The sequence below is a fragment of the Eublepharis macularius genome, chromosome 5 (genome assembly GCF_028583425.1).
Source record: "Eublepharis macularius isolate TG4126 chromosome 5, MPM_Emac_v1.0, whole genome shotgun sequence".
NCBI classification, from domain to species: domain Eukaryota; kingdom Metazoa; phylum Chordata; class Lepidosauria; order Squamata; family Eublepharidae; genus Eublepharis; species Eublepharis macularius.
Window position 1 is genome coordinate 15475880 of NC_072794.1, and position 27212 is coordinate 15503091.

The following is a 27212-nucleotide window of genomic DNA, read 5'->3' on the forward strand; positions in this document are numbered from 1 at the left end:
AGACTCGGCAGGAGTTGTATTTTAAAAGAGACTAAGTTTAAAGAAGTTATTACAAAAATCGGACTATTGTTTTGAATACCTGTGGTTTTGGAGCTGTGGGAAAAAGACACCATCGCGAGACCTGCTGTGGGAAGACGGGAGACAGGAAGTGCGTAACAACAATAGAGTGGCTGGAGGGAAGCGGCCCTTGCCAAAGGACAGGAAGTGGGGAATCGCCATCTTTGAAAGTGGAAGGGTCGTGGCTTCAGCGGAAGAGGAAGTAGGCCATCTTGGATTATAATAACATAGAGAAACCATAGAGGAAAGACGCCCGACATTTTGGATATAAAAAATTAATTTTGGCAAAGATTGGGACATTTAAAAAAAAAGGAAAACGTTTAATTATACGCCACGGAGCTGAGGAAGAGAGCAGATTCGTGGGAGCGAGCTAAAGCAAGCCCCACGATGTCGAAAAAAGAGTGGCAATCGGCAATAGAAAACTTGGACAAAAAACTTATAGACATGATGAAAGAACTTAAGGACACGAAATTGGAGCTTATTAAAGAGGTCAAGGAAGTTACACAGACAGTAAAGTCGGAGCTGTCAGAAGTGAAAAAAGGTGTGGAAACGATTAGCAGTGAATTACAAGGAACGCAGCAGAGAGTTAAAACAGTAGAAGACGCGATGGAGAATTTAATAGACACGCAACAAACAGAGATGAGGCTGGTGAAGGGGAGGATGTCAGTTGCAGAAACTAAACATATGGAGAAGCAGCTTCGTTTTCGTGGTCTGCCAGAAGTGGAAGGGAAGTCAGCGCAAGAACAGATGACTGAGGTGTTGGCTGATTACCTGGGGAAGGAGGAGGAGGAAATTGTGGCTATCCTAGATGTGGCGTATCGTGTGAACTCGAGAATTGCAACCCAGAGGAGACTACCAAGGGATGTGATTGTGCAGTTTACAACTAGAAATATGAAAGAGAGGATTGTGACCAAACAATTTCAAGATCCATTGGAGATTGATGGCAAGACGATTATTATAATGAAGGAACTGCCCAGATCAGTGTTATTGGACAGGAAAAAATATAGAGTGCTAATTCAGACTTTGAAGGACATGAATATCAGATACAGATGGGAGTTACCGGAAGGAGTGTCCTTTGAGTTTGGAGGGGCAAAAAAACGCATCAGATCTGAGCGGGAGATGGAGAGATTTATCAAGGACAATGAAAAAGACTTACCAACAAAACCATGAATATGGAGTGTAAAGTATTATCTTGGAATGTAAATGGACTAAACTCACCGAATAAGAGAAAAAATATTTTTCATTGGCTACTAAAACAAAAATGTGATATTGTTTGTTTGCAGGAGACCCACATTAGAAAACAGGATGTAAAATATTTAAAATCTGGAAAATTGGGCAAAGAATTTGTAGCGGCTTCCAACAAGAAAAAAAGAGGAGTGGTGTTGTATATAAAAGAGGAGCTGCAGCCAAAATTTGTTATGAGAGATGTGGAAGCTAGATTTGTAGCAGTGGAATGTAATTGGAACTTAAAGAGAGTGTTGGTAGTCGGACTTTATGCACCTAACGGTGCAAAGGAAAGCTTCTTTGAGGACTTAAGGAAGCACCTAGACGATCTTGTATATGACCAGATAATTCTTGCTGGAGATTTCAATGGAGTGACAGATTTGGAATTAGACAAAAAGACTACAAAAGCACAAAAGAAAAGAGGACTATTGCCAAAGTTTTTTTTTGAGTTGATTCAACAAGAAACTCTCGAAGACGTATGGAGGAGAGAATATCCTAAAACCAAACAGTTTACTTTTTATTCTGCAAGGCATCTTACATTATCAAGAATTGATATGATCTGGGCCTCAAAGGACTTAGCGCTATGGACTAAGGAGGTAGAAATAATGCCGATGGTAGGCTCAGATCACAACCCAATTATGTGGAAATTTGGAAAAAGGAGAAAAAGGAAAGCCTGGAGAATAAATGAGGACCTGTTACAGGAAAGTGAGAATATGGAAACACTGAGAAGAGAGACTAAGTTTTTTATACAATACAACGTGAATAAAGAAGTACCAACCAGTAAAGTTTGGGACGCGTATAAGGCGGTTGTAAGGGGCATACTAATGGACTTAAATGGTAGAGCAAGGAAAAAGAAAGAGGAGAAAAGACAAGAGATTGAGGAGAAAATAAAGGCCAAAGAAGTACAGTTAAAAAAGAGACCAGGGAAAAAGAAAATACATCAGGAAATCAAAATTCTTCAAGAACAGTTAACAGCAATGAGTAACAAAGAATTGGAGTGGAACCTTAAAAGACTGAATCAAAAAGCTTTTGAGGGTGCTAATAAACCTGGGAAATATTTGGCATGGCAATTAAAGAAGAAAAGAGAAAAGAAAATAATAAATAAAATTTGTGAAGAAAACAAAACGTATTTGGAGCAGACTACCATTAGCAGAGCCTTTTATAAATTTTACGCTAAGCTGTATAATAAAAAAGAAGTAAACAAAGAATCAATAGCATCATATTTGGAGAAAACCAAACTTCCAGAGATCTCGGAAGCTTGGAGAAATAAGCTGAACAGTGAAGTAACTGATGAGGAAATAAATATGGCAATACAATCCGCAAATCTAGGAAAGGCGCCAGGGCCAGATGGACTTACGGCTAAATTTTATAAGACAATGGCCAATGAACTGGCACCATTCCTAAAAGAGGTGATGAACGGAGTTTTTAGGGATCAAAGAATTCCAGACACTTGGAGCGAAGCGAATATATCATTGATCCCAAAAGAGGGCCAAGATCTGACTAGCGTGAAAAATTATAGGCCTATATCACTACTCAATAATGACTATAAAATTTTTGCGAAGATATTGGCGGAGAGATTGAAGGGGTGGCTCTCGGAAGTCATAGAGGAGGAACAAGCAGGCTTTTTGCCAGACAGACAAATAAGAGACAACTTAAGGACAGTGATCAATGCTATTGAATACTACGACAAGCGTTGTGACAAAGAGGTTGGTTTCTTCTTTGTAGACGCTGAAAAAGCGTTTGACAATTTAAACTGGGACTTTATGTTTGCCACTATGGAAAAGCTACAACTGGGAGAAAGATTCGTCAGAGCAATCAAGGAAATCTATAGAGACCAGACTGCAGCAATTGTAGTGAATGATGAATTGACCAAAAAATTGACGATTAGTAAAGGAACAAGACAAGGTTGCCCGTTATCTCCATTGTTGTTCATTTTAGTATTGGAGATTCTGATGATACAAATTCGACAAGATGAGGAAATACGAGGAATAAAAATAAAGGACTATTCATATAAGGTCAGAGCATTTGCAGACGACATAATGTTAATTGTAGAAGACCCACTGGAGAACATGCCAAAAGTGATAGACAAGATCAAGGAGTTTGGAGACTTGGCAGGTTTCTTCATTAACAAAAAGAAGTCAAAGATATTATGCAAAAACATGACTAAGCAGAAACAACAATTGTTAATGGAAACAACGGATTGTGAAGTAACTAGTAAGGTGAAATACCTGGGAGTTGAGCTGACTGCAAAAAATATAGATTTGTTCAAGAATAATTATGAAAAATTATGGACTCAGATAGAGAGAGACTTGATCAAATGGAATAGATTGAACCTGTCATGGTTGGGCAGGATTGCAGCAGTTAAGATGAATGTGTTACCAAGAGTAATGTTTTTGTTACAGACAATACCAATCATCAGAGACTCTAAACAATTTGAAAAATGGCAGAGGAAAATATCAGATTTTGTTTGGGCAGGCAAGAAGCCTCGAGTGAAAGTAAAAGTTTTACAAGATGCAAAGGAGAGAGGCGGAATGCAGCTGCCCAATCTGAGACTTTATCATGATGCAATCTGCCTAGTTTGGCTAAAAGAGTGGATGACATTAAAGAATAAGAAACTATTAGCCCTAGAGGGATATAAAAAAATTTTTGGATGGCACGCATACCTATGGCATGACAAAGTAAAGGTCAACTCGATGTTCCTGCATCATTTTGTAAGGAGAAGTCTATTTACAATCTGGAAGAAGTATAGAACCTACCTACAAGAAGGAACCCCCTTGTGGGTGGTTCCATATGAGGTGATAGATCCGAGAGCTGTGGATAATGAACAACAGTGTTTAACGTACAAAGAAATAACTAAGATTGAAGTATCTAAACTTAGAATAAAGACGCAAGAGGAACTATCACCTAACTATGATTGGTTCCAGTATAGACAGATTAGAGACTTATACAACTCAGACTTTGCAAAAGGGGGCATACGAACAGAGAACTCGGAACTAGAGCAGACCCTTCTTAAAGAAGACAAGAAAAGAATATCCAAGGTATACCAAGTATTGCTGAAATGGTATACTGAGGATGAGATAGTTAAAACACAGATGGTGAAATGGGCTATAAATTTCAATAAAGAAATAACAATGGAGGCATGGGAATACTTGTGGAAAACTACAATGAAGACAACGACATGTATCAATATTAAAGAGAACATTTTCAAAATGATCTATCGTTGGTACACGACACCAAAGAAGATTGCGCTAGGGAACTTGAATACTTCTAATAAATGCTGGAAATGTAAGAAACATGAGGGCTCCCTCTATCATATGTGGTGGTCGTGTGAGGTAGCTAGGCAGTTCTGGGGGGAAATAATAAGAGAAATGAGTGAAATTTTACAGTTTCAAATAAATAAGAACCCAGAACTCCTGCTGCTAAACTTGGGAATGGAGGGAATTCCAGCCCATCATAGGACGTTGATTTTTTATATGACTGCAGCAGCTAGACTTTTGTATGCGCAGAAATGGAAAGTACAAGAAGTACCAACTATTGAAGATTGGATCTACAAATTGCTGTATATGGCTGAAATGGACAAGATGACAAGAAAACTGAGAGATCTGGACTCAGGGCAGTTCAACACAGACTGGGAGAAGCTGAAACAATACCTGGAGAAGAAATGGGAGGTGGGAGGAAAACTGTGGCAGTTTGAGAACTACTGAAATATAATAAAAGTATAAAAGAGAGGGGTGACTTTACCGGGGGAGGAAGAGAAATGTGAATTTATAAGCAGTTAGATTAATTGATTGAGATATATATAGATATGTATAGGTCAATTGATAGAGAATAATTAATGATAAGGTTTAAACATGAGGATTGACTAACTAACAATATTTTCTTTCTTTGACAAGATTTATATGCACCAAACTGAATGTATAGAAGAGTTAAATTGATTGAATATCTGAGGAGTTATATAGAATTACCATAAAAAGTTGAAATGAGTAATATATAGAGAACAAATCAAATTGTTTGATTTAAATGTGGGAAATTTTTATGGTTTATGATATATAGGTTTATATAGAATTACTCAAAACTGGAAAATGGGATAAATTGTTTGTCTAAAGACGTATAGTTTGGGTGTATAATAAGTAAAGGAGTTAAAGATGTACTGCTTAATATATTGGAGAATGTATATCTGTTTTAGACAGAGGAACTTAATAGAAGTAAGGGAAAAGGGACAGAGGATGGGAAAGCTGTTGGAAGTCAACAAAAGGGGGGAAAGGGAGGGGGTTAGAAAAGAAAAATTAGGGGAAAATTGACTGTAATGTAAAAAATGTTCTAACCCAATAAAAATTTTTCAAAAAAAAAAAAAAGAAGAACTTGGTGGGTAAATAAAGCGCCCTCCTGTGGGAGAGGCTGTGCCTCGGTTGGTAGAGCTTCGGCTTGGCATGCCGATAGTCCCAGGTTCGGTTCTCAGCATCTCCAGATAAAAGGGTCAGCGAGTAGATGATGTGAAATATCTTGAGACCCTGGAAAGCTGCTGCCAATCATGGTAGAAGACTACAACAAGGGTGTGATTTGGAATGAGGCAGGATCATGTGGCGATCTTCCGAGTCCAGAACTCGTAGAATACAGGCCTTCAGAAGGGATACCTTCCTTCTGGAGCCATCTTTCCTCTTGGGGGAGGGCAGCTTAAAAACTTCTCCCATGGGTCCCATCTAAGCTGACCTTCCTGCATGAAAAACTCATTGACCTCACCTCCCCACATTCCCACGAAATCCCCGCTCACCCTCTCGGTCTTCTGAACGGGGTGGTTGCGGTGATAAAACAGGAAAGGGAGCAAACTATGTACTTGGGCTCCTTGGGAAAAGGGCAGGATAAAAGCAGAGTAAATAAGGAGGACTCTGGCATCATATGGTTGCTAAGAGGCTCAGTTGATAGCTGTGATGGGTCTGAGCAGTGCAGGTCTGTCTTTTGTGCAAACAGTATTCGGTGGTGCTTGGAAGAACCAGCAGCCGTTTCCCATATAGGTGATGCTTATCTGTCCTGCCGAGCATGTAAGTGAGGACTGCGCTCTCTGCAAAAAGCAGCCCCGGAAGAGATTTTCTGCTGATCTGTTAGGGATGGAACCCCTAGGAGGTTCTCTTGATGTCACAACGATGGGGTTCTAGAAGGCAGCCTGCTTCGGCCAGCAGCAGCAGAAAAACCCCACTGCAGGATCCATCCTCCTGTCGCAAGGGTGGGGAGGAAACCGTTTCGCCAACCCCAGTGCCCTCGTAAAACAGGAGGAGTGAGTTGTCACTGGCACTGGTTTCCTCCCCCACCCGGACGTACGAGATCCTCCACTGAAATGGAATGAAGTCCACTTGTAAGCAAAGCCTCTTGTCCTGATGGTAACAGCAGATCGGGGCCTTGTGGGAAAACCATTTCCTACAAGACCTGTGATTATCTCCTAAGTAGCCTGCTGCATGCTTTTCAGGCAAAGGGCTAGCTGGTGTCACACCTTGACTAGCTCACCTTGTGAAGGGCTGCCAAGAAATCTCTTTTCTGTTGGGTGTGCGGGATGGAATTTGAATGCCAAGCCAAATCGGAGCGAGTTGGGAGTCTTTCTGTTCCCCGAGTAGGCCATTCTTCAATGGAGGAGTAGACTGGGGTGGAGGGGATGATTGAAGAGGGTTTATAAGCCCAGGTGAGCCTGATCTCATCAGATCTCAGAAGCTAAGCAGGGTTGGTCTTGATTAGTAATTGGATGGGAGACCTCCAACGAATGGGAGACCTGAGTTGCAGAGGCAGGCAATGGCAAACCACCTCTGTTAATCTGTTGCCATGAAAACTCTATCAGGGGTCGCCATAAGTCAGCTATGACTTGAGGACACTCTACCACTCCTGTTGTACTAGAGGCAGAACACACACCTTTCCCAATATTAAAACTGTCTGTGTTGACTCACAGGCACAATGCAGTGGTGTGCTAGTTTTGTGCACAAAATAATCTGGGCCCAGAATCCTATAGGCAATATTTCAGTTGCTGCTGCCTTCAGAGGTGATGGAAGGTGGTAAGACCACAGATGGAAGCTTTTGAGGTGATGCCACATCTGGACTAACCACCCTCTTCTCCAGAGCTTGCCTGCACCTTAATTGTTACTGGATTCCTCATTAAGTAGCCTTTTGCTTGCTTTGCTTCTGGGGAAACACTGGCTGCTAGCATCCTCAGGGTGTGTGTATGTCAAATTCACCCTCCATCGCTGGATTGCAGTAGAGCACATCTTTAATGGTAGTGCAGTTACATGGTAGATTTAATCTGCTGTATTAACTTCATGCTAGCTTGGTTTTTAAAGTCTCAATTAAAAAAAACTAGGATTGATGTTCTAACCGTTGTTACAAGCTGCTTGAAGCACTTTGGAAACATGCTTAAATTTTGCCATCTCTGTGGAATAAAGCCCTTTTCTGTCTGCCCATATTGCTGAAATCCACAATTCCTAAGTGGTTAACCAAAAATTTTTGTTTTTCATTTTGCTCCCATCCTGGAGTATACATTGAAGCATTTCATGTAAAAGCTGTGTGTTTGTATTCTTCGACATCCCTCCCTCCAAACTCTCCTCTATAAACTAGGTTAAGAAGGACCAGAGACCTGGATGCTCTTTCCTTTGCCTTTTCCCCACGCCCAGTTGGTGATTGGAATCCTGAGCTTTTCTCTTACAGATTAAAGCAGGAGGCAAAATCCTGAATTAAAGGCAGTTGCAGATATTAACATCTGATGCAGCACTTGGGAGGGGGGTAGCACTACGATACCATTAGGAACATGTATAATCCGCTCTAGGTCAAATCAGTGCAGAACTCCAAGGCCTGACTTTTGTTGTGTTTCATTTGTCTCAGCAGTGTCAAAAACCATCCTCCGAAGGCAACAGAAGAAACACAGGAGTCCGAAGCAGAGATGTTCCGATCCAAAGGTAGGCAAGCGCTTTACCCCCTCCCCCTTTAAAGGGTGTCTCTGGCAGAGACGTGGCTGGTGGGTGCTTGCAAAACCCTTTCTGCCTTTTGTTGAGCCTTATGTCTGGAAGCCCACCTGCCTGGCACCTGCTCGGTGCTCCGTCTTACAGCCTTGCATGCTTCCCCTAAGTGGCAAGAAGTTTCATGGGCAGCAGATGCCAGCGTTGGTTCCCTTAGGAGGAGGCAGAGCTTGCTTGGCTTGCAAATATATGTGGAAAGAGGCCTATAGGGCAGCAGACCTTCTACCCCACATCAGATCCAGTGTGCTTTGCATTTAGCCAGCTGTGTACCTCCTTGCTCCCCTACTTTTCTGCTGTCTCTACTGCTTCTCTGTGGGTAGAGAAGAACACTTTTCTCCAGTGCTTAAAGGGGCTCTTCTTTCAAGCCTCCTGTTCCACTATTAGGCTGTTGCAATCTTTTCTCAGATGGTTTTAAAGGGAGGACAAAATCAATAATAATAACATTCAACAACTTAATGCCCACTCAGATCAGTTTACAGAGTATATTATTATTATCCTCACAACAATCACCCTGTGAGGTGGGTGAGGCTAAGAGAGCTTTGACTGACCCAAGGTCACCCAGTTGGCTTCAAGCGGAGGAGTAGGGAATCAAACCTGGCTCTCCAGATTAGAGTCCCGTGCTCTTAACCACTACACCAAACTGGCAAGACATGATAGATATCCCATTGCTAGCTGTTACCTCGGCAAATGGAGCCTCCATGTTCATAGACAGTCATCCTTTGAATACAGGACCCTGGGGACCTGGGACAGTCCTACCGTAAGTACTCCTTGAAGGACTTCCAAGAAGCCTGTGAGAAATGAGATGCTGACTAGAAGGATCCCAGTCTCATCTAGCACAGCTTATGTGACCTCCTGGGAACCCAAACCATTGCACTGTTATCCTTCTTCTGAGGAGTCTAGGGTTGTGTACAAAGATGTATCCTATTTTTCCATCTTCACAACAACCCTGTGAGGGAGGTAAGGTTAGGTTTCAAGAGCGACTGGAGTCACCTTGCAGGCTTTGTGCCCAAGTGAAGATTTGGGTCTCCCCGAAGCATATTCCAGCCCAGACCATGCTGGCTATCAACCAATGTTACTTTAAGTCTCTTTACTCTCTTAACAACCATTTAAAGGAGGATTAGAATTGGAAGCAAGGTTGAGAAAGTGGCTGCTTAGGGAAACCCCGGTAGAGGCAAGATCTGAACAGGGGGCCTCCCAGATCTCTGGGTATTCTCTTCACCCTCTCTCAACATAGATACCCAACACTGAAGGCTTGTTCTCCCTCCCTCTTGTCTCCCATGGTTCTCCAGCATCCCCTTCCTCAGGGCTGTGGACCACCAAGCGTGATGGGGAAGTCAAGCTAAGAATGGACGACAGCGGTATCGGTTGCGAACCACCCATCAGGATTCACGAACTTCTCCAACAGGCCGTCCAGAAATATGGGGACCTGAACGCGCTGGCAATGAAGAAGGAGGGGAAGTGGACCAAGCTGACTTTCAAGGAGTATTACGCGCAGTGCCGGCAGGCGGCCAAGAGCTTCATCAAGGTGTGAGGGTTTTGCTAAGGGCGCCAGGGGGAAGGGGTCTTGGCTTGGTGGTGAATGCACACACGTGTTTTCCATGCAGGGTGGGCCCTGGCCACTGCTCCCTCACCCATTGGTAGAAGAGGCTCAGAGAGAAGGGGCAAAGGGATTGCTGGGCACCTAATAGCTTGTGCGACCTGGGTGAACCTATGATAATTTCTCTCATGGGTGGTGGTGGGGTTGTACTTAGAGTGCAAAGACAGGCCGAGAACTCCTGCCCAATGCTGGTTATAGTGGGACCGGAGCTGGGAATTGGAGACTCCAAATAGCCCACTCATCCTCTGAAGCCCTTAACATGTTCTTGTGCATGAAAAGTGCTTGTGTTGAGCAGGTTCTTGGTGCCCTTTGGCATAGGTAGCTATCTCATACTGAAATCCAGATGTCTCTTCTATTTGATAAGAGCTGTTTCTTGCTTTGCTATCAACCCTTGCCTGAGCAAGTCTCCTCCCTCCCACCCTCCTGGGAACAGCCTTTGGGGAGGGTGTGCTTGGCACCGTGAGTCGGTCTTGTGGGGCTCCTGTTTGAGCAGAATACTGGAAGAGTTTGTTTCCTTCTTGCCAAGGTGTACGTCCATCGGGAAGGTGAAGTTACGGCAGTACAGCTCTGCTCTGCTCAGTCTTTTACAAAATGGCAGTAATGGGAGAGACAGCATGGTACAGTGGTTAGCATGCCAGATTATGCTCTAGGAGAACCAGGTTCAAATCCCCACTCTGCCACGGAAGCTCGCTGGTTGACCATGGGCCGGTCTCACACTGTCAGCCTAACTGACCTCGCAGGGTTGCTGTGAGAATAAAACAGAGGAGGGGAGAATTATGTAAGCCTCCTTGGGTTCCCATTGGGGAGAAAGATGGGGGGTGTCAATAAAATGAATAAATAATGGGGCCACTAGACTATGGATGGCTCTTTCTCCATTTCCAAATGGCCTTGCCCAATGTTACCTTTTTATTGTTCTAAACAAATATGGAAAGCACATTTAAGGAGATTAAAAGCTCTTTGCATGGATTATCCTGGGTGTGTCCTAACCATGTTGGGGGACGTGGCCTGAGATGGTAAGATGCAGTGTCCAATTTCAGGTTGCAGGTGGGAGAGATTCTTATCATGGCTTTGACTGCTTCTGGCGTGACTGGGTCAGACCCAAGGAGGGAGGGAAACAGCTCCAACTTTCCTGATCTTTTCTACCCTTGGCTGCTGAAAGCGGCATATGCACAAAGAGCCCATGTGTATGCTGGGTTGTGTGTCATCACTTGCCCAGTAAGGAGCGTTTGCGGCAGAGCCAAGAGGTACAGCTCCCCTGCCCCCCGTTCACTATGTCTGTGTAAAACTAGTCTTAAGTTAGGGGCTGTGTTTGCGCCAAGTAATCAAAGACAATCGTGACTTGGAGGAACACAACCTGTGTTTGGGTAATAGAGAGAATACAACGAGGATGGCTAGAGGATAAGCAGAGGGGTGAGGGAGAACATATACATTCAGAGGGAGTTGCCAACAGTTTCCAGAACAAAAGATTCTCATGCAGTCCTAACTATACTTTTCCTGACCCAAAGTTCTTAAATTCCATTTGTCCGGAGCTCAGCTAACTTCAAGGTTCTTAAATTCCATTTGTCTGGAGCTCTCACACCCCTCCTAGGTGGACATTCCCTTTAAAACTCCAGGGGAAAAGCAAGGGATTTCTTGTTCAGCTTGCTGGCTAAGGTGCCACCTTTCCTCTGGAGAATGTCCTGCTCCTTTGATGGGTAGTTTCTGATTCCCGCTTCTGGGGAGACTGGACAATGGTAAAGGCCTTTCCAGTTAAACTTCAGAATCTTCCAAGCTAAGACTTTGGAGTCAGCGTAGGCAGCCTGCACTTAGAGGCATGTGTGCAAAGTACAAAGAGGAGTCCTGGCGGTTGCACCAGGAATTCTCTTTGCAGTGTGCTGCTCTTGGAACATTAATGCGCCTCAAGAAGGTGGGAGGGAAACAGGATGTGTATGGCGTCCTGGGGCAGATGGCATGTGCAAAGCGGCTCTGACAGTTGGGTATCAAAACGTGGAAATGACCAAAAGCAACTTACTGTGTTTGCTGTTCTGCAGGCCTCCTTCCCCAAATCCAGAAGGAAATTTGAATGTGGAGAATAGTAAGCTGTAATGGGGTTTAGCTGTTCCTCTGTGGACATGTTTTAATTATATAGATTGGCAGGGGGAAACCAGTTAAAGAATCTGTTGGGTTGGCTGCCAACTGAGTAAACTTGGTGCTCCCCTGAAGGCTTCTGGGAGCAAAAGAAGCCTGACTTGTTTTTCAACTCTGTCTGCAGCTGGGTTTGGAGCGTTTCCATGGCGTGTGCATTCTGGGATTCAACTCTGTCGAGTGGTTCCTGGCCGACATCGGAGCGATTCTTGCTGGGTAAGCAGCTTATTGGGCCTTCTGGGGGGAATTGTCGCTGCGTACCACTGATGGAGTTTAAAAGAAGCAGGGATGTGAGTGGACACCCCCTGATACGGTCACAACCGTTCGTGATTTTGATGGTCACTAACGGTGCAAAGCTTTTTAAGGAGAGAACCTGCCGTTTTTAATGCCCCGGAGAATCTCTTCTAGGTTGAAAGCATGTTTTCCAAAATGTGCAAGAAGATTTGGGCTTTGCAAATATGGAGGGGTCGTGTTGTCTCTTAATCTCAGGGAAAAGGGGGTTGGGGAGAAGTCCGTCCAAGGTGTGCTGGAAGGGACCACGGCAGAGCGTATGGTCAACATGCAGGAAGATCCTTGGCTTCTCCATTTAAAACTTGATCCCTGTGCAACACTAAAGAACTGATGCTGCACTGAATTGACAGGTTGAGACGAGGAGGTGGCATTCCCTGTTCTTGCTGCTGCTGATCTTTGATCTGGAAACCAAACCTGGGAAGTTCAGCATGCAAAGCGGGCACTTTGTGGCGGAGCCCTGATGTAGCTAGTTTGGGGAACTATTTTAAGAGAAGGCTTGGACAGGACCCATGTTCAGCCTAGGCTGAACAGCCTAAAATCCTATTGTTGTGGCTCTTTTCCTCCTTTGGAGCGGAGCGAGAGCCTATCTTAAAGGTACATTTTGCTATATTCATTTATGGCCTGCCTTTCTCCCCACTAGGGGCCCAAAGTGGTTTACATTGTTCTCCACTATTACCATTTTATCCTCACAAACAACTTCTTGAAGTAGCTTATGCTGAGTGTGTGACCAGTCACCCAAGTGCTTCCTTCCATGGCAGAGTGGGGATTCGAACCTGGGTCTCCCAGATCCTAGTCTGACACCCTCACAGGGAAATATAAGTGAAAGCTGGAAGGGTTTTCTTGTGAAGCAGAAACTGCCTGCCCTTGGAGCAGCTCTTCTGCATGAGTCTGTGTCCTGAAGACTCCATCTGTGAGGGCAGGTACCTCCTCTGGGCCTCTCTGGGTGGGTGCAGTCGGAAGTTCCTGATGCAGCCAAGTGATGTGGCAGTTTCCCAGCCGGTGGTTGAGGGGAAAGATTCCTCCCCCTCCCGCCCCAATCAGCATAGTGTGCAAGGATAGCTACTTTGCAAGGCTAGGACTTTTCTCAAGTTGCTACCATGAGTGACTGGCTGCCACCACTAGAAATAACTCTCCAGTCCTGGAACCTCCTACCTGAGAAGAATGTTTGCAAGGGTGCCAGTGGTTTGCTTGTTTGCTGATCTTGGGTTTGTTTTTAAGGGCTAGCGAAGCGGCTCATGCACATAGAATGAATTGGGAGCGCTGGGTTGGTGCTCATGGAGGTGGCCACAGCTCGATGGTAGAGTGCTAGGTTGGTAGGCAGAAGGTCGTGGGTTCAATCCCCGGCATCTCCATATAAAGGCTCCAGTTGTAGGTGGTATGAAAGACCTCCAGCAAAGACTCTGAAGAGCTGCTTCTAGTCAGAGTAGGCAAGACTGACCTTGATGGACAAAGGGTTTGATTCAGTAGACAGTGGCTTTGGGTAGCCAAGCTGCTTCAGCTGCCCCAAGCTGGGCTTGGGGGGGGGGTACGTTTGAATATAGCTGTATTGCTGGAAGTGCCTCAGCTTGACAGTTCTGCTTCTTACAGTGGTTTTGCTGTTGGGATCTACACTACCAACTCCCCCGAGGCCTGCCAGTACGTGGCGGAGAACTGTGGGGCCAACATCATCGTGGTGGAGAATGACAAACAGCTCCAGAAGATCTTGGAGGTGAGCCCTGGCCATGTGGAGGCTCAACAGTGTGGTTTTCCAACATCCTTCCCCTCTCTTCCCTTCCGTCACCACTTCCAAAGAGCGCATCTCCACCACCCCTGCCTCTGCCTTTAAGGTGGTTTGTAAGCAGAGTAATTCTTCATACCAAATGGGTTTCTTAGATTTTGGTATTCTCTCTAAAAACCTGCCTGACTGGAAGGAGCACTAGGCAATAGAGAGGTGCCCCTAGGAAGCTCTGCCTCTCTCAAGAGGAGAGACCAAAAGGCTGGTCTAAATCCCACATCTGGTTTTCCAGATTGGCCAATCAGATGCTCCAGAAGGCCTGTAAGCAGGGCATGGAGACTAAAGCCTCCTCTATCTTGTTGAAGGCTTTCCCAGCTGGAGAACGTTGGTTGTTGTAGATTTTCCGGAATGTATGGCCATGGTCTTGGCATTGTAGTTCCTGACATTTCGCCAGCAGCTGTGACTGGCATCTTCAGAGGTGTAGCACCAAAAGACAGAGATCTCTCAGTGTCAATGTGTGAAGAAGATTTTAGCAGGTAATTTATATTTACTCAGGAAGGTGGGTTTGGGCTGAGTCATCCTGTAAGAGTTTCCCAGGGTGTGGAATGCTAATGGGGGAAGCTTCACTGTATCCTGAGGAGGTTCTTTTGCATATGGATTGGTGGTTGATATTGTAATCTTATCTGCAGGGCTATTGTAAGATGTTAGTCTGGTGTTTTTCAGGACTGGAAACCATGCCCTATTCATTCTTAAACTCTCTTCTTTCCTGTTGAAATTGTGCTTATGCTTATGAATTTCAATGGCTTCCCTGTGCAATCTGACAAAGTAGCTGAATGTGTTGTCCAGTATTTTAGTGTCCTGGAATAAGATACTGTGTCCTGTTTGAGTTAGGCTATGTTCAGCCACTGCTGATTTTTCAGCAAGTGTCTGCAGTGTCTTTCATGTTCTTTTATTCTTGTCTGGATGCTACACTGTGTGCTCCCAATGTAAACTTGTCCACAGCTGCAGGGTATGCGGTATACTCCTGCAGAGGTGAGGGGGTCTCTACTGTTTTTTGCTGATCATAGCATCTGTTGTATTTTTCTGGTGGATCTGAATACTGTTTGTAAGTTGTGCTTTTTCATAAGTTTTCCCATCTAATCAGTGATTCCCCTGATATATGGCAAAAACACTTCCTGTGGGAGACTGTTTTTCCTTAGTTGTTTGATTTATCCTTGGTTTAATCGCTCTTCGGATTTCATTTCTGGAGTAGCCATTTGCTTGAAGTGCGTGGTTTAGATGATTAATTTCTTCGTTGAGAAAGTGTGGTTCACATATCCGTCTTGCATGGTCTACTAATGCTTTTATTATGCCTTTTTTCTGTCGAGGGTGGTGATTGGAGTTTTTGTGTAAGTACCAAACCGATCTACAACAACTAAAGCCTCCTCTATTCAAAGGTGTACACTGCTTCTGAACATGGAGGTTTCCCTTTAGCCTCAGGTAGATAGCTCTGCCTTGAATTTGTTAAATCTCCCTTCTACAGCCCTGTAGGTGATTAGTTGTCGGTACAGCCTGTGGTAGAGAGTTCCACAAGCTAATTATGACGTGTGTGAAGATGTTTGTTCATCTTGCATCTACTTCATTGGTTGCTGTCCTCCCATCCCCAGATATAGGAGAAAAAACTACTCAGTGTTACAAAGGGGCAATTTCTGCTTAACTTCATTAGGAAAACCTTCATTTCCAGCATAGACAGAGCTGAAAAAATCTTGCCTTCATCCCCAAGTGCAGGGGGAATGGGGGGTGGGTTGGAGATTCCTGAGGTTTCAGTTGCAGTTGGCTGAGGAGGTCCACATCTCCACTTAGCTGAGTGGTACACCTGGCTTAAACTAGTAGTCTAGGCATCTTGGCTCAGACGCTGGATGTATAAACCAAGTTTTCCTGAATTCTTGAGTGTCCAGGTTATCTGAAATTTATATACCAGAGTGGAATTCATAATGTCTAGATCCAGAGTCTGTCGAACATTTTCTAGAGTGCATGCACATTCAAAATGAATAAAAATGGATGTCTGTGTGCTGAAAACAAATATAAATATAAAATGCTTTTCATCTTAAGAGTGTTGGCTTTGAAGGGAATTCCTTATCATGCAAAGGAGTGAACTTCAATGGGTGGGCAACATTTTTTTATTATTATTATTCAAAGTGCAGAGTAGATTTATAAATCGGTTGCGGTTCTGCAGGGCTTGTAAAATGCAGAGGTTCTGCCAGGCCTATGGCTGCAGCTGAAGCAATGGTGAATTGTCCTACCGGCCTCTGTTGTTCTGGTTCTGTTCTGCCTTCTGTTGCTTTAGATCTTGGCAGATCCCTATCCACTTGTCTGACCCACAGTACTTCGAGTGCTTTATTTGATTTGTATGTCAAACACCATACTTTGGACCAGTATTAACTTGTATTTTATATTGTATTTATAGATCATATTTATTGGTTTTGATTTATATATGCTTATTCTCTATATTTTTGTATGTGATTGTTGTTGTCCTGAGCTTGCTTGCACAGAGGGTAGCCTAAAAATTGAATAAATTAAACTAAATTTCAAAGAAATAAAAAAAACCTTCTTGCACAAAATCTCTGCATCCTGTAATTCCCCTGAGTGACTGCAAGATGGTCCCAGAGTCAGGAAAGAACCAAATGGAGGTGATCTGCTTGCCCAGTTTACCATTTCTGGCCCCGTCTTACCCTAGAGGTACAGGGGCTTTCAGCCTGTAGATGCTGTAACGGGCATGGGTGAGTCAGCGGCTGTCTCAGTTTTGCATTTTTTACGTGGATGTGATTTGCGCTTTAAGGATGGAAGATCTTGGAAGAGAAGTGACCCATCTTTTCTTTTGGTTAAGAGACCAGATGACAACTATCTTGCACTTACTTTCCATTTCCAAATATTTTGTTTCAGGTCCAAAAGAAACTCCCTCTTGTGAAAGCAATCATCCAGTACGGTGAACCTATAAAGGAGAAGCTACCAAATCTCTACAATGTGAGTGTTCCCCTTGCGTGATCAGCACTTCCCACATGCTCAGAGTCACTTCTTCCAAACCTACTCAGCCCCTCACACCTTTGAGCCTTTATACCAGCCTTTTCCTTCTCCTTGCTTTCTTTGCGTGAGGCCTAGAAACTTGCTGCGTCTTTTTTTGAGATCCTCAAAGCAGTGTCATTACACTGTCTTTCTGCCCAGAGGAAGTGTCCAGAAAGGACTGCGTTAAGTGAACTGTGCACCTTTTCCCTCCCAATACAGTGGAGTGAATTTATGACTCTTGGCGATGCTGTCCCGGATGAACAGTTAGATAAAATAATCGAGGCCCAGAAGCCGAATCAGTGCTGCACCCTAATCTACACCTCGGGGACGACGGGCCAGCCGAAGGGAGTTATGCTCAGCCACGACAATGTAAGTAATTGCCTGTTGTGCAATCCTCTGGGAGGCATTTTCTGGCTGCCCTTAGCCCGAATCGTTGCTATGCGAGGAATTTGCCTCCAGCTCTGCAGGGGAGCTGAAATATGTCTCCCTCCTGCCTCCACCCCCTGGATCTGTTGGGCAAGGTTGGCATGAGATGAAAGGGAATTCAACCTGTTGTCTAATCTGATGGTTTTAAAACTGCCTGGGGCCGACCAGGAGCTCCTTATGGCAGTATTTAATAGAGGCAGATACCCCTCCAAATGTGAGCAAAGGTTTGTTTGTTAAGTTAGTAAGGTGTGGCAGGATTGCACCCTTCTCAGAACATAAATTGTCCCTAAGTTAATATATAATTCTCCCTCCTATGGTGCCAAGCTTTGTGTATGTGTCTGGCCTGAATATTTAAAAAATGTAATATCTTTTTTGGCTCCAGACCTTTTCCCACAGCTTAATTTTTTTTTAATGTTCCAAAACTCATTCTGCAACTTTCTGGAGTTCTTTGAACCGAAGTGCCTCTCCAGAGGAGCTGTGAGCAGACTTGCTCAGCAGCCATCTGCAGTTCTCTTTTGGCCAAGACGAATATCGTGTGAGATTGAGAAGAGGTTTTAGTGTGTGAGAAAAGGCCTTGTTCCTTGTGAGATCACTTTGAGGAGTTCACTCTTCCCACAGCAGTCCCATAAAACAAAAGATCAGAATCCCTTTCGAAAGGAAACAAAAATAACCCTTTTCAGCGTGCAGTGGGATTTTTCTTTTGGATTTTGCTGTGTCATGTGTTTTGAAATCAGCTCCCGAAGAACCCCAATTCAGACATGAAGTTTGTTTCTTTCGGTAGTGCCAGTTCCTAAAAGAGGGTATGGGCAGACTGGTAAGGACAGTGAATTTCGGGAGTAACAGTGTTTTCCTGGCTTCTAGATAACATGGACCGCACGCGCAGGGGGGGAGTTTGTCGGCCTGACTTGTGGTCTTGAGCGCCAGGAACTGGTGGTCAGCTACCTCCCCCTCAGCCATGTTGCCGCACAAATGATTGACATCTGGCTACCATTAACCTTTGGGATACAGACCTTCTTTGCCCAGCCAGATGCTCTAAAGGTGATACTCACTTTTTCTTTTTGAATGTTTGCAAACTATGGTTCTCAAGCAGTGGCCCTGACAGCTCCTTTGCTGTACCTCACAGGGCAGCTTGGTGGAAACCCTGAAGGAGGTGAGGCCGACAGCATTCATGGGGGTCCCTCGTGTCTGGGAGAAGATGCAGGAGAAGATGAAAGCGGTGGGCTCCAAGTCGTCGGCCTTGAAGAAGAGGATTGCAGTCTGGGCAAAGGCAGTTGGGCTGGAAACCAACATCAAGCGGATGAATGGGTAAGTAAAAAAGATCTGGGTGTTGGTGCACCAACCCTGTGAGGAAGGGCTGAAGAGCACGTGGGGCTGGCTGTTTAGTTGAGAGAGAGGATTATTAAAGAGGTGGGGTAGCAGACCAGCTAGAGGCTTATAAAATAATTGGGTGGAGAAAACTGAGAGGGATCACGTGTTTTGCAAAACTAAACAAGAATTTGGGCGCGCCCAATCAAGTAGATGGGCAGTAGATTCACCAGTGTTTATAGTATAAGGCTTGTGGAACTCATTGCCACAAAATGTCGTGGTGACGGGGGTGGGGTGGGGGGTTCCCACATTTGTGGGAAGAGTGGTGCACCAATGGCAATTGGCCATTATAGCAAAATGGAATCTCGGTGTTAAAGGCAATATATTGGGAGGAGAAGGAAGGGAGACAGCAGAGAAAGGCTTGGCACCAGTGCCCCAATCATGGACATTTTGGTGGGCCACTTTGTAGAGAAATGGGATGTTGCAGTCGATGGATCATGGGTCTCATCCTGCACGGCTGCTCTTCAGTTTGAAATGAGCCTACAAGCAGTGTCATGAAGGCCAAAGCGCTCTCCTATGCTTTTCACCCCATCCCGAGCAACTCATGATTATAGGTGGACAAAAGCCACCATTTGATTAAGTTTATAATCTGCTCTCCCTGTGAACAGGCTTAAAGCGGATAACATCAGTATTAAAATGTACAATAAAGTGTGCCTTAAAACCATAAATAAACATACAGTTCAGTACTAAAACAGCTTTAGATGGCGGCCCATATTTCCAACCCCCAACCAAACATTCTATAGGGTGGGAGATGGAGAAGCGGCAGTGGTCCAGCTGGTTGAAAAAATCAGGGTGGAGATTATGGGCCTCTTCCACCTCTGTGTGCACTTCTTTTTCTAAACCAGTCCAAGTGAGTGCTTATTGCTATCTTGCGGCAGCAAGTTCCATAAACTTGAAGGACTTCTGTTTTGTGGAACCTGATGAAGGATACGGGAAGATGCAAGTTTGGCCCGAGGGGGTTGCCCACCATTTTCCATGGGTCTTGTGCAAGAAGGCCTCTGATGTGATACAGGGCTGGGAGGCAGGGGCAATGTATCAGGACTCTTCGTGTTCAAGCACCCGAATGTTTCCTTCCTTCCATCCCTTTCCATAGATCTACTGAGGTCCCAGTGAACTACCGCTTGGCCAAGGCGCTAGTATACAAGAAAGTTCGGAAGGCGCTGGGCTTAGATCACTGCACCAAATGCTTCACGGGGGCTGCCCCCATCACAAAGGAGACGTTGGAATACTTCCTGAGCCTCGATATTCCAGTCTATGAGCTCTACGGCATGAGTGAAAGTTCAGGGCCTCACTCACTCTCTCATGCGGGCATATACAAGCTGACTAGGTAAGACGTACAAGAGACTGGTATAAGTTTCAATCCTGACCCAGAACAGAAAACCAAGTTTCTAGTCCCTAAGGGAAATTACAGCCTAAGAGCTTGTTCCTGCTGATGAAATCTGCAATAAGGATGAGGTTGAAAAGCTTATCTGAGCTCTGCCTCTTCTCCCTGTACCAACAGCTGGGAAAGGAAAAACTCTTCCAAGTGCATAACTATGAACAGCTTACACAATAGGCCTGTTTTTGTTCAGGTGGCAGAACTGAGCTGCATTTGGTTACCTTAGCTGAGAATTCTTAGCCCAACAACACTTTAAAAGGAGGGGAGGTAAACTTTTTGTGTTGAACCTTGCCTAAAAGAGACCAGCTCCAAACCCTGACTTAAAACCTCATGGGCTGTGAAACAAGACTTTTATGTACCGATTTGAGATTCTCATTGGACATGGCAGTTGATCAGGAAGCCTGGCATAATCCACTTTTGGTCTCAATCATGGTAATAGCTTCCCTTTGCCAATAGGTATGAAATTCATTTAAGAAATTACAAGTCATTTATGTTACAAAGATAAGAGATATAAGAGGAAGTAAAGAATAACATATAGAGTATAAGTTAAATTGGTTGACTTATAAATGTATTCATCACTTATGAGAACTCAAGTTATGTATAGGGAGGGATAAATTGTTTGTCCCATATTGATGACATTAGAATGAATAAGTTAGAGTACAGGATATTGAGAATATTACCAGTATTATTACTATTGAATAATATGCCAGGAATGTATTAGTTAGTTGATAAGTGAAGGGAAATTGACTTAGCACTGTGTTATAATAGACTAGCTTAGAAGAGTGTGAAAGTATATGTTTAATTGACAAAATAAGTTGAAATGAGTAGGGGAAGAATAGACAAAGGGTTGGAAAACTGTTGGAAGTCAACAAACGGGGGGGGAAAGGGAGGGGGTTAGAACTGGAATATTAAAGTAATTTGATTGTTATAAATGACAAAATATTTCTAATTCCAATAAAAATTAAAAAAAAAAGAAATTACAAGTCATGGCGGTTTCAATGGTCCCTATGATTATTATTTAAAGTTTTGCATAAAAATGCCAAAGGCTTCTTGCATTTTTTTGACTTTCTGGTCCGACTGCTTACAACTGGCTTCTTTTAAACGTCCCCAAGAATGGGGCAAGTCACAAATCCGCATAGTGGAGATCGTCTCGGGCAGTAGGATCTCTAGTCCCCTATTGTTTGTGCCACAATAAACTTCTCTCCCTTTCCAGTTGCGGCAAAGAAATCACAGGTTGCAAGACAATGATTTTCAAACCGGACTCTGACGGCAATGGGGAAGTCTGCTTTGCAGGCCGCCACGTCTTCATGGGCTACCTGAACATGGAAGAGAAGACCAAAGAAGCGATTGATAACGACGGCTGGTTGCATTCAGGGGATCTTGGGAAACATGATCCAGATGGCTTCCTCTATATTACGGGGAGAATCAAAGGTGAATCTCTTGTCCCCTTCCCAGACTAGAATCTATACAGACTAAGACAGTTAAACATGGTTACTCTGGATCCTTTTATAGCGTTGAGTGTTCCCCTGTGTTCTCAGACACTTCCCTGCAAGTGGAAAAGTAGGGTAGCAGCAAGAGAGGTCATCTTTTCCGTGCAAGCAGACAGGTAGCAGCACAGGCTTGTCTCTTTCCTGTCTCTTGAGACCCTTCACTGCCCCCCAGGAGTGGCATTTTGGGGTGCAGCAATGAGGAGGAGGTGAAAAAGTGCCTGCCTCTCTGATAGATCCCTTCCCTGAGCAGAGAAAAATGTCCACTGGGTCTAGCCCCAGTAGCTCAACAGCACTTTCCAGTTCAGAACAGGCGACCTCTGAATTCCAAGGTGCTAGGGCCGCCTTGTTTGTGGGTTATCCGGCTGGCTGTGGTCGCCGGCAGGCTTCCGTGGACTGTGGGTCTCATCTAGCAGGGCTTGTAGGTTTTCAGACCTGCTTCCTGACCAAGGTGGAAGAGCACTACACACTCCATCATGCTGCTGAGAAACTCTTTCACCTTAGTCTGTGGCATGTGCAGATGTGGCCAGATCTGGCCCAGGGATGGGCGTGTGTGACGCTGCAGGCGCTCGCCAGTCAGAGCCAACCAAGCAAGCCGTGTGATGTCATAAATGCTAGTCATTCCGCTATGCAAGATGGCTACTCCTCTTATGCAGGGTTTACTGGCCCCAGACTACAGTGTCCCCTTAAATCGTGACAGTCACAGGGTGGGTCCCTCTTAGTCTACCCCCACCACAGTCTGCAGCTGTACTTTGACCTTACAAGTGTTAGAATCCCCTCTTTCCCTCCACTTCAAAATCCTGGGCTGATTTGTCAGCAGGAAGGACATTCGGCTGCCCAAACTCAGCTTGATCCTGTTTGAGGTGCCTGCAGAGCTCATTGCATTACAGTTGCTGCTGTGTGTGTGTGGTTTTGGGGGAGACGGGACTGTGATGCTCAGGCGTGTGCCTTCTCTTCCAGAGCTCATCATCACTGCAGGAGGCGAGAACATCCCACCAGTCCCTATTGAGGACGCCGTCAAAGAGGCCGTGCCCATTCTGAGCAACGTGATGCTTGTGGGCGACAAGGCAAAGTTCCTCAGTATGCTTTTGACTCTGAAGGCAAGTGCCAGCATTCCTCTCCACAAACCTGATGCTTGATGGTCAATAGACTGCGTCTGAACATGGAAGATCCATTTTGCGACACCATCGGGGCTCATAGCCATTGATAGCCCTCACGGATTCGGTCCAATTTCTTTTTCACAGTTACCTTAATTGGCTGTCAATGCGTCATGAGGCAGTGAATTCCACAAGCTAATGGTGATTTATCAGCCTCCAGTCTCGATTGCCTGTTTTCATCTGTAGGGTTTAATCTGTTGGGGTTTTCAAGGCAAGAGAAGTTCAGAGGTGGTTTCCCTCTGCGTAGTGGCCCCGAATTTCTTTGGTGGTCTCCCAAGCAAGTACTAACCAGGGCCAACCCTGTTTAGCTTTCAAGATCTGACAAGACTGGGCAATCCAGGTCAAGGAATTTTCACCTTTAGGCTACGGCATCTTCCAAGTTGAGACTGTTTACGATAACCCATTGACTCTGGGCTTGTATCATAGTGACTTTCTAGTATAGCCACAATGAGGTGAGGGGGGGTCTTGTGTCCAGTTCTGGTTACCCCATCTCAAAAAAGACTTGAGTTAGAAATGATCAAGAGTTAGAGTGCCTTTCCTATGAGACAGGGATGATGGTTAGGGTTTTTCAGATGAGAGAGGTGAATAGGGGAAGGAGCACATAAGAGAGATTTCTAACTTGCCCATCCCATGAATGCTTATTAATTTTCCTCCTTTTCAAATAATGCTAGAACTAGGCATTCCCCAAATTTCCTGGGCAGATTCAAGACTGAGCTTCACAGAATGCATCACTAACTTGCAGAACTCACCACCACAAGATACTTTGATGGCTGCTTTCTTGGAGAGTTGTAAACAGTCAAATTCATGGAAGGGCTAGTCCCTTCCCCCCATCTAGTAGGGGGATGGCTGCTGTCACTGCAGGGGGGTAAATATCGGGACATAGGTGGACTTTAGTTTAATTCAATAGGGAGGATATGGAATAGAGGTTGACATCAAAGTAGAAACTCCATGTTTAAAGGCAGCCTACCTCTGCTTGGTGGGATTTTTAGGAGCATCTGATTGGCCGTTGTGGAAAATGGGCTGCAGAAATAGGTGGAGTTCTGCTCTGATTCTGTGAGACCTACAAGCAGGGTAGGAAACTAAGAGCCCCTTCCAACATGTGTGCAACATTTGGTATCCAGAGGTAGACTTCCTCTGATTATGGCAGTTCATAGTTGCAATGCTTCTGTCTGGTTTGGGGCCAGTACAGGCTGCAGAAGCCTGCAGAGGCCAGCTCAATTGGGTGCCACAACAATGCGATATTTGCAAAGTTGCCAGGCCGTCAGCTGAATGACTTTTTCCCTTTGGGTTGCAGTGCAACGTGAACAGCGAAACGGGGGATCCGGAGGATGACCTGACTCCCGATGCCATTGAATTTTGCCGCAAACTGGGCAGCAAAGCCTCCAAAGTCTCACAGATTATCACAAGCAAAGATCCAGCTGTGTATTCTGCCATCCAGAAGGGGATCACGGCGGTCAATGACAGAGCTGTCTCCAATGCCCAGAAAATCCAGAAGTGGGTGATCCTCGACAAAGACTTCTCCATCAACAGCGGGGAGTTGGGTGAGTAGCACAGGCGGGAGTGGGATTCCTGTGGGAAGCCACTGAACTTCGGGGAGACATGGAAGGGCTAAGAAAGCAGAGAACGCTGGGGTGGTGGAGTTCGAGCTGCAGCTTCTGCCTGTGGTTCCATTCCCCCTTCAGGGTTTATTTCTTTTTATTCCCCGAAATCTTTGGCTACCAGCTGGAATAGATAGCACAGAGTTTGGTGGGCCAGAGATCTGACTCGGCAGAAGGCAACTTTTACCATGTAGTTTTGGAGTTGCCATGGCTCTAGAATAAAGTGCCTGCTCTGCCTGTAGAAATTCCTGGGGTCAAGTTCCAATTTCATTCATTTCATTTCATTGATTAAACCTCTAACCCGCCCTCCCCGCAAACGGGCTCAGGGCAGGTTACAACAATTTCAATATATATCAAAATCACAATAAAAACAATGACAGCATCAGTTATAATAAAAACACAGTTCCAGAACAGCGACTTAGTGCAGCCCATCTCTGCTACAACTCATATTTAAACACTCTCTGATACAAGAGACTGGAGAACTGCCACCTCTTTAGCACAGGTCCATTCAAGTTGTGGCTATTGAACTTTAAAGCACTACACAGCCTGGGGCCTGGAAACTTCAGGACTGCCTTATTCCCATGTGAGCCTACCTTACCTCTAAGGTCATCTTCTGCAGCCCTAGGTTAGGTGGGTGGCTACCCAAGAAAGAGGCGCCTCGGGAGATTCATTTCTTCCCCTCGATCAGTCTTCTGCCAGCAGGTGAAGACTTTTCATCTGCAATATCCTTAGTGCCCCTTCTTGTTACTTTGAGATACAGATATAGACTGTTTTTAAAAGTTGGCTTTTAATCTTTTCATTGTTTGCTGCCTTGAGAACCCTAATGGGGCAGAAAGGCGGCATACAGAAGTTTTAAGTAAAATATTAGGCTTGATCCGACATCCCCAACCTTTCTGAGCCCATGTGCACCTTTAGAATTTTAAGAGGGGGTCATGAGCACCGCCCCAAAATGGCTGCCACAGGAGGCGGAGCCAAATCCAAAATGGCTGCCGCACGTTGCAAAAGAATTGCAGAAGTGAATAAAAGGAAAGGAAAGCCTTCTGTGGGGAGGAAGGTAGAAAGAGGAATAAAAAGAAATAAATCCTGAAGGGGGAATGGAACTACAAACCTGGGTGCTTACTAGAACTCCTGATCTTCCAGTGGCAGCAGCTGCTATTGCAGCCATGAAAAACTCTTTCACTTGAATGAAGGCAATCCATAACAAGCCCTGCCTTACAAGGTCCCTGCTCAATATCTGAAAAGCTTGGCAGGTGCCAGGGGACATATTGGTGGGCGCCATGGCACCAATGAGTATTGTGATGGGAGACCCTGGGCTAACTTGGAATCCGATTGCTTCACGTGTGGGCCAAGGCTCAGTGCTCAGCACGCTGAACCTCCCTGATTGAATTCCTGGTGTTGATAGGTGATTACAGCAATTCCAGCCTACTAAGTATGGTGTAGAAATGGATCACCCCAGGGAGATAAGATTCCCGAGAACACTGAGGAATCTCTCATGAGGTTTATCTCCCTTTTTTTTTTTCACCTCTTCCCTAAATAGGTCCCACGATGAAGCTGAAGAGACCGGTGGTCGTCAAAATGTACAAACAACAAATAGACCAGTTATATGCTGCGGAAACACCGGATGCTAAATAACCGTTGAACAAGCGCATACCTCCAGCCTGCCTCTATTAGAAGTCTAGTCCTTCAGTTCCCTCCCTCACCGCTGTCCTTTGGTGAATGTCACCCTGTTTTTTGACATGGACTCATCTCATTTTTTGGTGCGGAACGAGAAAACACACTGTTTCCTCAATGTTTCGAAAAACGAGGTTTCAATAAAGGCAGCTCACTGACCCATGGCCGCTTCGGAAGTCTCCAGTTGCGAAATGTTAATTCCCTTAGTGGCTGATCTGTTTTGCCCCTGATCCATCGGGACACCTCTCTCTTGGCAAGCGGCTTTATTCCAGCTACTATGTGGCAACTCACTTGAGTCCCACCCTCCAAAGTCTGTTGTCCCCTCTCTAAATGAATGTACAGAGAACTCTGTTCTCTGCATACGGTTACTTGAGCATCGTTTTATGTGTTCTGTGTGTGTTTGAAAAAATTGTGGAGGGTTCTTGGAAAAGGGATGTTGCAATTAAGCGTGTCTGTATGATTCCGGCTGAGGTGCCCAAATAGGAAATTGATTAGCTTTATTGTGTGTGCAATATTGTATTCTCGTCTTGGCTTGGACACTTTAAAAGCCATAAAACAATAGTGGTTTTGGCATGCATCAAAAGGGTGTTTGGGATGGAAGAAGAGGTGGCACATGAGCCCCCAAGGGTTGTTGTGGCTTATGCTTGGGGTTCAAATGTCTGGCTTAAAGAAATAATCTTTGGGTAGCCCTTATGTGCACCTGAAATGGGGGGGGGGGTATAAGCATATTTGCAGGGGGTGAGTTAATTCCTGTTTGAGGAAATGCACTTTTAGGCTCAACGTTTTGGTTGGCTACCTCTCTGGAGATATTGGAAGAGGCTGGGATGTGACCAGGCTAGCACTAATACTGATGTTAGCTAGAAGATGAAAACGTCGTGTGAATTCCTTGCCACGAAAGCATCAGAATATTATGAACTGGACACCAACAGAGACAAAAATCACTATCCATTGAGACTGCACCGGCATTGGTGTGTGAATGAAGTGGGTTTGGCTTGTCACCATGTGCCTGCAAAACCCCACAGCATATCATGCTTAAAATGAACCTCAGGAGGGGTGCTTAAAAGCCTGCTGGGGCCAGGTTTCCTCCTCAAA

The 27212-nt window shown here is 44.9% G+C and overlaps 1 protein-coding gene across 2 annotated transcripts in view; it reads left to right on the top strand.

Annotated features, from left to right (window-relative positions):
* Nucleotides 1-26504, top strand: part of ACSBG2 (acyl-CoA synthetase bubblegum family member 2) — a 47482-nt gene extending 20978 nt beyond the window's left edge. Inside the window, exons 3-15 of one of the 2 annotated variants that reach the window (XM_054980897.1) lie at nucleotides 8137-8210; nucleotides 9560-9795; nucleotides 12119-12207; nucleotides 13870-13990; nucleotides 16919-16999; nucleotides 17258-17407; nucleotides 18326-18502; nucleotides 18588-18769; nucleotides 19923-20156; nucleotides 21421-21638; nucleotides 22655-22794; nucleotides 24146-24392; nucleotides 25987-26504. In XM_054980897.1, the coding sequence (XP_054836872.1) occupies nucleotides 8137-8210; nucleotides 9560-9795; nucleotides 12119-12207; nucleotides 13870-13990; nucleotides 16919-16999; nucleotides 17258-17407; nucleotides 18326-18502; nucleotides 18588-18769; nucleotides 19923-20156; nucleotides 21421-21638; nucleotides 22655-22794; nucleotides 24146-24392; nucleotides 25987-26081 (2044 nt within the window). In that variant the 3' untranslated portion in view covers nucleotides 26082-26504. The remainder of the gene's footprint in view (nucleotides 1-8136; nucleotides 8211-9559; nucleotides 9796-12118; nucleotides 12208-13869; nucleotides 13991-16918; nucleotides 17000-17257; nucleotides 17408-18325; nucleotides 18503-18587; nucleotides 18770-19922; nucleotides 20157-21420; nucleotides 21639-22654; nucleotides 22795-24145; nucleotides 24393-25986) is intronic. The other variant, XM_054980898.1, reaches the window with a different exon arrangement.
* Nucleotides 26505-27212: the final 708 nt, after the last annotated feature.